Source organism: Hyposmocoma kahamanoa, unplaced genomic scaffold, assembly GCF_003589595.1.
Source record: "Hyposmocoma kahamanoa isolate Upper Pololo Valley unplaced genomic scaffold, ASM358959v1 93, whole genome shotgun sequence".
NCBI classification, from domain to species: Eukaryota; Metazoa; Arthropoda; class Insecta; order Lepidoptera; family Cosmopterigidae; genus Hyposmocoma; species Hyposmocoma kahamanoa.
In genome coordinates, this window is record NW_020654810.1 from 13,450,753 (window position 1) to 13,464,653 (window position 13,901).

General features: G+C 38.5%; 1 protein-coding gene across 1 annotated transcript in view; it reads left to right on the top strand.

Moving 5' to 3' along the window:
- LOC113237193 (pre-piRNA 3'-exonuclease trimmer-like) overlaps window positions 1-13,696 on the top strand; it is a 25,725-nt gene extending 12,029 nt beyond the window's left edge. Inside the window, exons 7-11 of the mRNA XM_026473527.1 lie at window positions 825-967; window positions 6,792-6,878; window positions 12,746-12,834; window positions 12,932-13,030; window positions 13,519-13,696. Of these exons, the coding sequence (XP_026329312.1) occupies window positions 825-967; window positions 6,792-6,878; window positions 12,746-12,834; window positions 12,932-13,030; window positions 13,519-13,579 (479 nt within the window). The 3' untranslated portion in view covers window positions 13,580-13,696. The remainder of the gene's footprint in view (window positions 1-824; window positions 968-6,791; window positions 6,879-12,745; window positions 12,835-12,931; window positions 13,031-13,518) is intronic.
- Window positions 13,697-13,901: the final 205 nt, after the last annotated feature.

The following is a 13,901-nucleotide window of genomic DNA, read 5'->3' on the forward strand; positions in this document are numbered from 1 at the left end:
GTGTGTGTGTGTGTGTGTGTGTGTGTGTGTGTGTGTGTGTGTGTGTGACACGCACGCGAGTGTGTTTGGGTGTGTGTGATTTGGATACATGTGTGTGTATGTATATATGTTTGTGTCAGACTATTGGATAAAGCAACTTTTCCGTATCACCATAATTTAATTTTTGCAACCAGTTTGCCAACCTCTTCTTACATTCGAAATTATTCAACCCAAAAATGTGAAGCTTTGTAAAGAAAATATTCAAGGAAGCAGAAAAATCTGTGGCTAAAAGCAGTCCTCAGTCGGTCACAAGAGACATTCATTATGTATTGTACATACTCCATTGATTTTTTCAAAAATAGCTACAATTGAAAAAAAAATTAGAATGGCAACCCAATAGCGTATGAGAGATTCATAAATTGAAAAAAAAAAATATTATTGACACAAAGATCAAACAAATACAAAGAAAATATCCTGGAAAAGTTGGGTAACTTGTCTGGAACCTGCGACTGTTGCCTCATTGTGTATCCGTATCGCCAGCTGTGACAACTTATGAAAGTTTCTTCACTCAGTCAGGTGCCTTTACGGCTACCAAAACACTGACAGAGATGTCGCTATGTTAATTGCAATATTTTTATTGATTATCACGATGCCACGTTGAAACAACAGTCGCTGGTTCGTGTCCAGTCAGGTCGAAGGTCGAGGAATTTTTTTGTGTTTCTTCGATCTTTGTATCAATAATAATAAGAAACTCGGGGAATATATTCACACAAAATACATAATTATAGTAATAAAAACTTCATAATATTAAATAAAAATATTTAAAAACGTTCCTGGGCACACAGGATACTGCTTTATCAGACTAGGCCATTGGGCAGCGTGTGAGAACAGCGGCAAGTACCGTCCGGTTGGCCCAACGGAAAAAATTGCTGCTCTTGCGCCGTATTGCAACAGGATCAATATCATACGCGGGGCTATTCCTTATATGGTATGTTTTTTTTATTTGTATAACTTATGACTAGCTGATGCTGGGACTTTTTTAGTTCGCCATATAAACTTTCATCTCATATTTCACCCCCTTTAAAATTTATATTTGTGACAAATTGCGATTTGGGCGTGTAAACGTAACAGACAGAGTTACTTTCGCAATTAGAATATTAGTTTGGATTTCAATATATACCTGCGGCCGTACCATGCAGAATATGTGTGACTGATAAACCTCCCCGTGACAATATACAGGTCCCAAAAATAACACGCCAGAGCGACACTGTGGGTAGGTGAGCTATATACCTACCAGAAAAAAATATTTTGACCCTAGTAAAAGTCTTTTAGTTTTCGAGATATATACCCTTATTTTTTGCAAAAACTCTACTCTTTGTTGGGTTTTATGCTATTATTGCCATGGTTAGCTCCAGATTGTTGTTATTTTTATTTTTCGAGTATTCTGAATAGTTTTGTACAGGTACAGCAACTAATATTTTACTGAGAAATATCATAAACTATGAAAACAGTGATTAATTTGGTATACTTCGTACCCTTGTAAAAAGTTAAACATTAACTTTGAATAGCTAGTGTGAAAAAAAAATGTATGAAACTGAATTTATAAACGATCTTAAAAACTACTCCACTTAATGCAGAATCAGGAATTGTACAATACTATTGAAATTTTTGACAAGAACTTAGTCATTTAATTTTTTTTCGACATCAACACCCTACTAGCCGAAATGGTTTCTAAACAAAAATTGTGTTAAATTATTGAGCTTTATGACTAACTACTCTGTCGCTAGGCCCCAGGTAGTAAAAAAATGAGCGAGAGGTATGACCCTTATTTGTTATCTCTCTCTTACGTCGGTATCGGTCGCCAGGTGGGATCGGGTCGGGTTGGGCCCGTAGTACCCGTTAGTACATACCTTTGTGTTTTGTGCTACGTACGCGTTTTTCGTTTTATCGCTGCTTCCGTTTCTACACTTTCGACGACTTGGCATCACTTTGGACTTTGATTTGATAACGATCGGAAAAGTTTTTTTAGTAATCATAGCAACAACTTGGCATTACTTTGGACCCTGATTTGCTTACTATTTGGACCGTGTTGTTTGTGTGTGATCGACGGCTGCGCCTCCGGATACTGCCTTTATACAGTTAAAATGGCAGATCAACAGAATATCGTTGGAGCAAACCCCGAATTCACTCATAGTGATTACGCTGACATGTACCTAATTTACGGCGAAACTAGACGTGTTTCTGCTCGCGGCATCGTATCGTTAAATGCAAGATTAGCAGCAAGATTGTATGCGGTAAGATTTCCTAACCGTAGGCCACCGACCCATGAGACCATAATAAGAGTTGATGCTGCATACAGAGAGGGTAGGAACCCTGGCCATCGTGGTGGAGGCACACCTCGTACCGTCACAGACGAAATAGTTTTGCAGGAAGTGTCAAGAGATCCGTCTACTTCAGTTCGCCTGATAGAAAGACGGACTGGCATTTCAAAGTCTACGGCACAGCGAATTTTAAAAAAGCACCGATACCACCCATACTATATTCAGAGAGTTCAAACTTTACTGCCGAGCGATTACGTTAAACGCGTACAGTTTTCTCAACAAATGCTTCACAAGCACAGTGAAGACCCCAACTTTTTTAATACGATTTTGTGGAGTGATGAATCAGTATGTCGCAGAGATGGCTATGTAAACCTCCACAATATCCGTAGCTGGCAGTTAGAGAACCCGCACGAGAGAAGAGAAGATCGGTCCCAACACCAGTTTAAAATTAATTTACGGACCGGAATTTTCAATGGGGAAATATTTGGTCCAGTTGAACTGCCTCCGACTCTAAATGGCGAAAATTATTTAGAGTTTTTACAAAACCATTTGCCAAACCTTCTCGAAGATGTGCCAATAGTATTACTAAGAAGAATGTGGTTTCAAAATGATGGGTGTCCAGCCCACTACGCTCGCGACTTCCGAACGCTCCTCGACCAGACGTTCCCACGAAGATGGATTGGCCGATTGGGACCAATTTTGTGGCCACCGAGATCGCCTGATCTGAACCCCCTCGACATCTTCTATTGGGGGTGCTTAAAAGATAAAGTTTACTCCAAAGCTATCACTACAGAAACCGAACTACGACGACGAGTCTATGAAGCAGCTCGAGAAATTTCTCAAATGAGTTTGAAGCGTCTGAGAAGCTCATTCGTCAAAAGATGTCGCATGTGCATTAGAGTCAGAGAGAGGCAGTTTGAACACTTGCTATAATATCTAATAAAAATTAAATTATTTAAACTTTATTGTTGTATTTTCCATTAAGTAAAAACGGCGACAAATCAAGCGACACACAAAGGCACTCTACCACGATATTAGTAGCTAAATCCGCATGCTTTTGGGAAGTTTGGTTTGTCACAGTTTGTTTGTACCAGTTCAGAGAGAGAAAGAAAAGCCTAGTAACTATCTCACTCCTTTATTACGAATACAACGTGGGAAAAAGATTGATGCGCCGTTACCTAGCGCTTAGCAATTAATTCATTTAAAAGTTTAAATTTAATTTTGTTTAGAAACTGATTAGCTGGTAGGGTGTTATGACGAAAAATAAATTAAATGACTATGTTCTTGTGAAAAATCTCAATAATATGCAGCATAGTGGAGCAATTTTTAAGATCATTTGCAAATTCAGTTTCATACATTTTTTTTTTTCACACTAGCTATTCAAAGTTAACGTTTAACTTTTTACAAGGGTACGAGGTATACCAAATTAATAACTTTTTTCACATTTTATGACATTTATCAGATAAAATATTAGTCGCAGTACCTGGAAAAACTATTCAGGTTACCTGAAAAATAAAAACATCTACCATCTGGAGCTGACCCTGGCAATAGTAGCAAAAAACTCTACAAAAAGTAGTTATTCCAAAAAAATAAAAAAGTGCAAATACCTCGAAAACTATAAGACTTTTACTAAGGTCAAATTATTTCTTTCTGGTAGGTATATAGCTCACCGCATGCGGGACCGGTGGAAAGAGGGCTTGGCGGATCCCCCCTATGGCGCTCGTACCATAGAGGCGATCCGCCCTGTCCTCGTAGAGTGGGTAAACCGGTCCCACGGGCCACTGTCGTTCCACCTTGTGCAGGTGCTGACCGGGCACGGCTGCTTCGGTCACTACCTGCACAAGGTGGCGAGGAGGGAACCGTCCCCGTCGTGCCACGAGTGCGGCGCTGCGGATGACACCGCGCAGCACACCCTAGAGGTGTGTAGCCGGTGGGATGAGCAGCGCCGCACTCTAACGGGGACTGTAGGGCAGGACCTCTCGCTGCCGAGCGTGGTTGCCGCCATGCTCGAAAGCGAGGAGTCCTGGGAGGCGATGGCCTCCTTTTGCGCAGAGGTTATGTCGCAAAAGGAGGCCGCGGAGCGGGTGCGCGAGGACGCGGCGGACGCGCACCCGCTCCGGCGCAGACGTACGGGGAGAAGGCGAAGGCAGTTCGCTGCTCGCCTGATCCCCTAGTGAGACCAGCGGGCTCTGGACAGGGACTCCGGAGCCTGCACCGCACGGCCTCACTCGTCTGGGGGGCGGGCCGGAGGACAAACGACTCGCCCCTCCGTTGGCGCGGGAGCCCTGGCGTAAGCTAGGGCGGCCGGGCGGCGTCATGGTGAATGTTCACTGATCCCACGGCGCCGACTCAACCGGCGAGAGGGAAACCCGGGGGGGTTTTAGTGGGGTAGGCCCTCAAGTCTGGAGGGAGAGTCCCCACATAACCCCTGAGTCTCCCTGGGCTCAGGGGTATCCATAAAGATTTCCCCCCGTCAAAAAAAAAAAAAAAGGTATATAGCTCACCTACCCACAGTGTCGTGGCGTGTTATTTTTGGGACAACCTGTATATTTCAGTTGATAAAACTAACTTTGCTAATTTGGTAATGACCTATTGTTATACATTTTGAAAAACAAGGATAAATGACATGGAATTGCGTATATAGTATCTTTGTCGTTTAATCATCGCCGCGAAAACTATGAAACAAAAAATTTCGGGTTTTTGCAGTTTATGTTACAACTTTTACATTTTTTACATAATATTAGTTATTATTTACGTATTTCTAATACAGTTCAATAGTATTAAAAATGTTCTCCTCACCTTTTTCCAATCATTTATATACATATCAATTTGTTTGTCTTTTGTCGTTTGTCGACAAATTACTGTTTTGAAATTTTAAAAAATTACTGATTTGTCAAAATGTTTTAAAATCAGCTGTGACCTTGCAGCCCTGTTTGGCACTGTGTTAATCTTTTGCAATCATTGGTCGCGTCACACGCAATGACATAAAAACTGACGTCACGGTGCTTGCCATGTTAGCTATTGTGATAAAAATTTAAAATGCCGGTGATAAACCGACACTCGAATTTGAGAGCTACATATGGATATAATTTATCAGCTTTATCGAGGCGGTATACTACGGGGGCTGATGAAATTAAATTGAAAGTAAAGTCTAGCACACCCTCTTACATTCATAATACCTCTATGTCTGTGTTGTCTGTATGCCGTAATGTTACCTGACTAACTAATTTTATTTGTGAGCCCTATAGTTGCAATAATGTCAATTTAAATTCATTACATTCTCGTTCATTATTTGTAAGAAAAGGAGGGAAGATTTCATTTTAGCTTAGAGCGTACTACTTCCGGCTAGTATCACATTAAAGTGCTAAAGTATGCAAGACGCAACTTAAAATAACTGATCACACGTACCTTTCACTTAACCCAAGGGAACTTGTAGATTGTAAACGGTTGTTGCCCCTACAATAATAATACAGAACACGTAAGATGTTGCCCAACGGCACAAGTTTCATTAATAAATTAAAGAGTCTCATACAAACAGCTTGCACCACTGTTGAAATTTTAGGAAAGCAGACTGATCCACGCGTGTAATTTGAACAATTATAAATGAATAATGTCTTGACTTTATTTTAATTAACGCAATAGAACATTTTTATTACTTACATTAAACATTATTTGATTTTATTTTTTTTTTTTCAATGGAACACGAAAGAAAATAATGATTGGTCATAAGTTTCTAATTTAAAAAGTTGTAACAAATTCTGGATTGTTAATATAATTTAAACTTTACCCAGTCACTACATCGTTGAAAGTTCAATACCTTTATTGCAAGTTGCAAGCGACGTTTTGATTGTATATTGAAATTTTATTCAACGTGCTACCATCTTGCGGCCAGTAATTGGACTACGACGAACGATTAACATTTGAATGAATTCGATAAACAGAAAATTTTAAATTTATTAAAGTAAGACTTACCGATGATATGAAATACTACTACGGGTAATATTTTTAGTGCAGCTGTCATTTTTGCACTCCAAAACATCATAATAAGAACGCATTTATTCGACACCAATTTCATCGCGCTCACCCCGCGCAGCAACCGCGGGCGTCTAACTGTCATGGCAAAATACGCTCTATTCACTTAGCTTTTACGTTTTATCTTGATAAATGAGCGTCCCGGACACGCGGGCGAGACTGGCTTGAATTCGGCCGCGCGGCGACCGCGCTGTTGCATTATTCAAAGGAATTTAAATGTTGTTGCCTAGTAAATAGAATTCAGATTCGCCATTAATGTACATGAAGGCGTGGTAACTGGGCGGTCGCTGCGCGAAAACTTTCTCCTCGTGTAACAGGGCGCTAAGGTTGCCCCTGAAATGCAATGTCACTATATTTTCTCAAATATTCATATTCACAAGTATGTATTGTATGCTGTACAACCCCACTAAGAGTAAGCGTAATCAAAATTGGAGTAATAATACGTAGTATACATTGCAGAGTATCGTGGGCGACGACCCGCCACGCCACCGTCCTGAGTGGCTACACGTAAAAGCGCTTAATGAACGGGTCATAAACGTTGGAAAGGTAAACTACATTTTCTCGCCAACACAATCTAAATATATAATAAAGAGTCGCTATTTCTGTAGGTTACATTATTCTTGATCAGATGAAAACCATCATGTTTGATTGCTGTACCATTAGTATTCATTACACTGCATAATCATAATAATTTATCATTTATTCATAACTTTCATTACATGTGACTTAAGTACCTGCAAAGTCAATTTAGAATATCAAATAAGCAAATGTATTAAATTGACATATCAGGAATGCGGGTGAAATTACAGGCACATGGGACTTGTCAACTTTAGTCACAGGGTGTTGGGCGCAGTGGCAGTGTCCTTCAAATCTTTGCGATTTAAAGCTCTGAGTGGCACTGCAACTGTTATGGACAGGCATGTCGCTTACCACCAGGTGCACGACATGTTCGTCGCGTTACTTAGTATTATAAAAAAAGGATCTGAAGTAATAATTTTATCATTGATGATGATTACGATTTTTATCATTGCTAATTATCATGATAATAATTACGACGATTAACATTCATAAATTTGCCTTAATTATGTTAAATTATAATATCTATATTTTGTAAAAATTAATTGGAATAACAAAATGCTACCTCTAGCAATATCGTACCGTGCGTTTGTATCAAGACATTGTTTGACAAGACTAAATCAGCACGAATAATTTATCAGATATATATCGGATAATTATGAGATAATCATATAAAGTAAATGTCTTGATAATTTCGAACCCAGTCAGTCGACAACAGTCAGTCATGAACCCAGTTTGTCAGTAATGAAGAAAATAGTACTATCAAAACTTACTACTACTAAACTTCCTACTTAAAATTAAAAACTGTATAAATTGAAAAAAGCTCCGGATTAGCCACATTTTTAGTTTAAAGCAAATGGAGCGCTGTTCGGAGCGCTGGTGACATCATCAGGTAGGGGACTGTATACGCGAGGGTTCATCGCATGAATGGTCCGCTTCGCTTTCGTTAACATTCTGTCTTACCTTGTCAACACAATTTGTATAAGCGAATAATAATAATAATAACGCACACACTCAACATAGCCCCGCACTAGGGAAGTCCTGTGTCGCGGGTGCCATGGACACACACATAGACAACCACAAATTACACCCAAACTCACGAGAGAAATAATTGTAGGCCATACAAATATTTCTCCCGGCCCGGGAATCGAACCTGAGACCTCTGCGTGGCAGTCCGGTATGGTAACCGTTCGGCCACGGAGGCAGTTAATACTTATTATTTGGGTGAAATTAAATTTGCAACAGCATAGAGCTTATATTTTATATTATAGTAAGATAGAAGGTAGGTGACAACAGTATAAATGGTTGTAATTAGTCCATACATTAGTCCATACATACTGTATGGACAAGGTATTCTTAGTGGGAAACAAGTATTTTTATGAGACCAAATGATGAGACGAACAAGATGTGCGCCTGTTGTATACGAGACGCCTGTTCATAGCAGTGGCAGCGGCACTCGGAGCTTTAACACGTAAAGATTTGAGGGGCAATGTCATCACACCCACCACCATGAGACCTAAGTTGACAAGTCCCATGTGCTTGTAATTTCACCAGCCCCCTTACCCTTTAAAACCGGAACGCAGTAATGCTAACATTACTGTTTTTTTTTTCTCAATAAGATTTCGGAGCATATATTAATTTTATCATTTCCTAAGTTTAAAAACTACATTAAAAATATTTTGATCGAAAAATCATATTACAAAATTGAAGTCTACGTGTTAGATAAAGATGTATGGAAAGACGACACGGCTCCAGAATCCACACAAATTTGATTCAAAGTGTATTCCATAGCATTTAAGTTTATTTGAAAAGAGCTATCCCTAGAGTTTTTTGCTCGTTCTTCTCAGGGAGGTCAGTTTCACTATGAACGAGCAGTAGTTTAAATGTGACGTTTTCAAGTGTAAGTTTATTTTACCTATGGAATAAATAATCTTTGACTTTGACTTTGCTTGGTGGCAGAAATAGGTCAGGTGGCAGTACGTGAGGCGTACTATAAGTTTCCGGAATTAATAAGAAAAAAATACTAAATGGTCAGAAATGAATTTATTATTTCTCAAAATATTCTCCGTTAGCGTTAATGCACTTTTACACGCGAATGAACCAATTTTGAAAACATTTATGCCACACTTCCGTGACAATCTCCGAAACATATTTTTCGTACTCTTCGACAGCCTCTTCAGGTGATGAAAATCGTTGACCACGTAACTGGTTCTTAATTTTTGGAAATAAATAAAAGTCACAAGGTGCCAGGTCGGGGCTGTACGCGGGATGGCTCATACGGTCAACGCTGTTCACCTTCAAAAATTCATTTGTCTGTCTGGCCGTTTGAGAACTGGCATTATCGTGGTGCAAGATGATACGCCGTTTACGGTTATTTTTACGGAGTTTGTCAATAAGTTCCGGCAAACAAATGGTCGTGTACCAATCACTATTCACGGTACAACGATTCTCCAAAGCAACAGTAGCCACGTGTCCAGTTTTATTAAAAAAAGAAGCACTCATCTGCTTAGATGCACTTTGCACGTGCACCACTTTGGTTGGTTTCGGCTCATCTCGAAAGATCCATACGCTCGATTGCTGCTTTGTTTTGGTATCGTAACTATAAATCCATGTTTCGTCACCTGTTACTGTGTCCTACACCAAATTTGACGCCCCTTCGTTGAATCAGGTAAGCATGGCATTACACCAAGTGACGCGATCCGTTTTTTGAGCCTCAGTCATATTGTGTTGGATCCACCGAGAGCACAGCTTTTTCACACCCAAATGTTTGTGTAGTATTGATTGTATTTGACTCATGCCTATGCCTAAACATGCTTTGCTGAGCTGTTAAATTACACTTAAAGTCGTAGAAAATCATACTACGAAAATTTTCACTGGTTAAATCTATGGTGATGTAGACAACCAATTTCTAAAATGACGCCACAATGTAAAAATAAGTGACAGTCAGATGAAACAAATGGTATTCTACAGACAAAGAGTTCCATTTTCAAATGTTGTAATTACTATTTAAATATTGTTTATGTAAGTGGCCAGTTCCAGAAATTTATGGTGCGCCTTACGTACTACCCTGGACGAACTCTTTCACAAATATCTCTACGGCTACCAAAAGAATGACAAAAGGGATCAAGCGAAGAACTGTGATATATAAAAATTCACTTAGAAATATTATTGTGTGTTGTTAATTGAGTTCTTAATTCTCACCATACTCTATAGATGGCGCTTGTCACTTTTGTAACTGTCTGTCTATACAAAAAGCAATATAATATCTGAACATTGGCACAATCTGTAGAATGCGCCATCTCAATAGATTGTGCCAATGCTTATTTTACTATCAAGTTGATAGCTGTCACTGAGTCATTAATTAGGTGTCATCATCATTATCATTGAAATCTCATTTGAAATCTTGTGCAAAGAACACGTCGATACCTTTATACAATAAAGTGAATAAAACACTCATCTTCCTAATTCTTAATTTTTTTTTGATGCAGGGAATTGTGAAAATGCTGAAATTACAGGCATATGAGACTATCAACTTATGTGTCAGGGTAACAGGCGCAGTTTCAGTGCCCCTGAGATCTTTGTGTTTTAAAGCTCTAAATGTAACTATTATGAACAGGCGTATCGCTTACCATCAAGCGCACGACTTGTTCGAACCGTTATTTAGTATCAAAAAAATGGGTGTTTTGTTCGCGACAAAATTTCGCTTGCTCTGCTAATCGTACGCTTCGTTCAAAATCGTAGTGTTATACAATACTACGTTATTATACAGGGTGTAAATTTGAGACAGAGCAGCAAGGCCAGCTACTTAATCGTTGTAGTTACAGGAAAACGGTTCTAGAAGACTATCCATTAATTTTGAAGATATTTTGATTGGCGTTCACAGATTTTGAAAAAATGGTACAGTCAACAAGATAAAAGGCAATTTTTACAAAACTTTTTTTTATGCCATTCGATCCGGTCTCTGGTAAGGATCAATAGTAATAAGGATCAAAAAATACAACAGTGTTCAAGAATTGAAAGACATCTTGCAGCAATTTTCAATAGAATCCGTTTGAGTAGAATTTCAGCCGCTACGTGCTCTTTGCGGAAGAGAGCGAATCGATGCATCCGCCAAGGCGGCAATCAATTCGAGCACTTACTACCATAGACTTTTTGAGTTTGTTATGTTATTTTGCTTTTCGTTATTGTTTTTATTTTGAAATACATAATATGTTGTCAATTTGTTAGTTTCCTTAACTACCTAGAATAACTGATTACTAAATAGGTCCCTACAAAATGTATGGTAAAAAGTTTTTTTGCGATTTCTAACATTTAGAGTACTCTTACCTCAGTTGGTCCCATAGAGTCTGTTGATTACCAGAGACCGGGTCGAATGGCATAAAAAAAAGTTTTGTAAAAATTGCCTTTTATCTTGCTGACCGTATATTATACATATTATATATAATATAATATAATGTAATACATATATATTATATATATATATATGTATGTATTAGGACAACCTGTATGCAGAATACGCATCAGAACTACCTTCATTAATTCATCTATAACTTGGGAAATGAATAAATAAATTGTGCACACACTCATAACATATTTGTATGGCCTACATTTATTTCTCTCGTGAGTTTGGGTGTAATTTGTGGTTGTATATGTGTGTGTCCATGGCGCTATGTTGAGTGTTTGCGTTATTATTATTATAACCCCACACTGGGGAAACCCTGGATCGCGGGACACACACATAGACAACTTCAAATTACATCCACGAAAGAAATAAATCTAGGCCATACAAATATTTTCCCGTCTCGGGAATACAACCCGAGACCTCCGCGTGTGAGTTCAGCATGGTAAACGTTTGGCCACGGAGGCAGCTTTATTTACATGAATATGTGTATCTTTTTTAATACGTTTCTATAACCATAGTATTCTATTTTTATAAAATTCTAGAAGACATTATGAGTTATCTCAGTCATCCTAGAAAACAGATTTAACGTTAGAAGTTAGCAGTAAGGTCATGGTGATTGATAACATCCCCGCTGTAACGTAAAATGTTATGATCACGGTAAACATTTGCGAAATGTTTTGCCCTTTGAGCGCTTCTAATTGCTGACAGACGACTGCAGCATTCAAACTTCCCACGCAAACCTTGTAACGACCACAAAGTTTACGCAAACGCGACAGGGTTCAAAAGACATTATGTAATCTGAACAATGCTATTTTGGCTCAAATTGTAAACAAACTCTATTCCATCCGCGTTGTCTCAATCCTCGGAGTCTATAATTTAGCATCCATATTTTAGAAGTACTATTATGGACGTAATAATTGTCACCTCGCCGGCGGGGCACTGTTTACAGCGCGATAGATCTTCAGACATAAGAGTACCGAAACACTGTGTTTGGTTTCGATAGGATTGCCTTGTAAAAGCGGAGACACAGTAAGCCATACGCTGCTAGTAGGAAAACTACCAAAGCCTGGCTTGGAGCCAGACGCGTTCACGCACACGCCGACGCACACACCCACAAACGAACACCGTACGCATGTTTCCTGTTGCTAGTTAAAACAAATTACTAATGCCCAAGTGTCACAAAGTGGAGAACTTTATTTTTACATCTGGACTTTTCTTTCCGAAGTGCCCGGTCCAATTTTCAAATGTACGAGGAGTAATTTTTCATGCCACTGTCAAGGTTAATTTAAGGTTAGATATAAATACAATCATCCCAGTGTTGTAGTTCGCCGCAATATTTTATTATGCGATAGGGGACTGTGTGACATGCTATAGATAGCAGTTACAATCGCTGTTTATGCCAAACGTGCATCAACATTAATCTGTCTGTCTGTAGGTGGCGTCGGCGCTGGCGAGTTTCGGCTCTATAGACATAAAGCCTTACGGCAACCGGACTGCTCTCATAGCAGCTAACTCACAATTTACGTAAGTATCCTCTCAAACATTTAAAATAACTTTTCACAGCATACTAACGTACGCTTTCTAAAAATAATGCGACTAATTACGACTTCTTCAATTCTAGTGTTAACAACATTCTGAAACAGTTCAAAAACAGTCAGGAGTACAGAATATCGCCGTTCAGCGTATACAGACACTCTGTTGCGGGACAAGTAGCTATGTGGTAAGTGTCCCAGTTTCAGATCATCGTCATAAAATTATGAGTCCAATCATAGATTCTTTCCTGCCTGTAAACACCATTCCGCTCTTGCGTTTCTTTTTACTATTACGCAAAGGAATTTCGGGTTCTGAGAGATCTACAGATCGTTCTTATGATGGATTGTTGATTAACCCTGCTCCTCTAAATACAATGTTAGAAGCCCAGTCATACCTTTTGAGTGATGGTTAACTAAACAAACAGACATTGTCTGTATGTTGCTGTTTCCTTTCGATTTGACTCGTCGTTGTATTTCTTCGTTTCTGAAAATATGAGATGAATCGGGAACTTACAACGAAGTATGAAATGAAATTTACGCCAAATTTCCTAATCAAAATGTAGAATTAAATATCATATATTTATATATAAAAATATATAATATTTATTATTTATGTATATTATAAATATTATATATTTTTTATTACATCAACCTTTAACACCTTTTTATTTTTCAGGGGGGTTGCGACAATCGCAGGCAGTTTGGTGCTATATTTGTTACATAAGAAAGTAAAATGATGTCAGACCATTGTACAAAGTAGCTAGGTGTAAACATTGTTGATTATTGATTATAAATCACACATATTTCTTGTTATATTTTCTAAGTTTAAAAGTACCTTATCATAATAAACGTAACTTGTATTAATATTTTTTTCTATTATTTGTCATATATTCTCACCAACGTATTTATAGAGAGTACACTTGAGTACAACGAAAATAACTTAATATAGAGTTTACAATAAAATGCGGTAGGCATGCCATTATTCGTTCAGATCAAAACAATGGCTAGTCTAAACATTCACTGTGCGCCATCTGCCGGTTATTTGCACCTCGTCTTTTA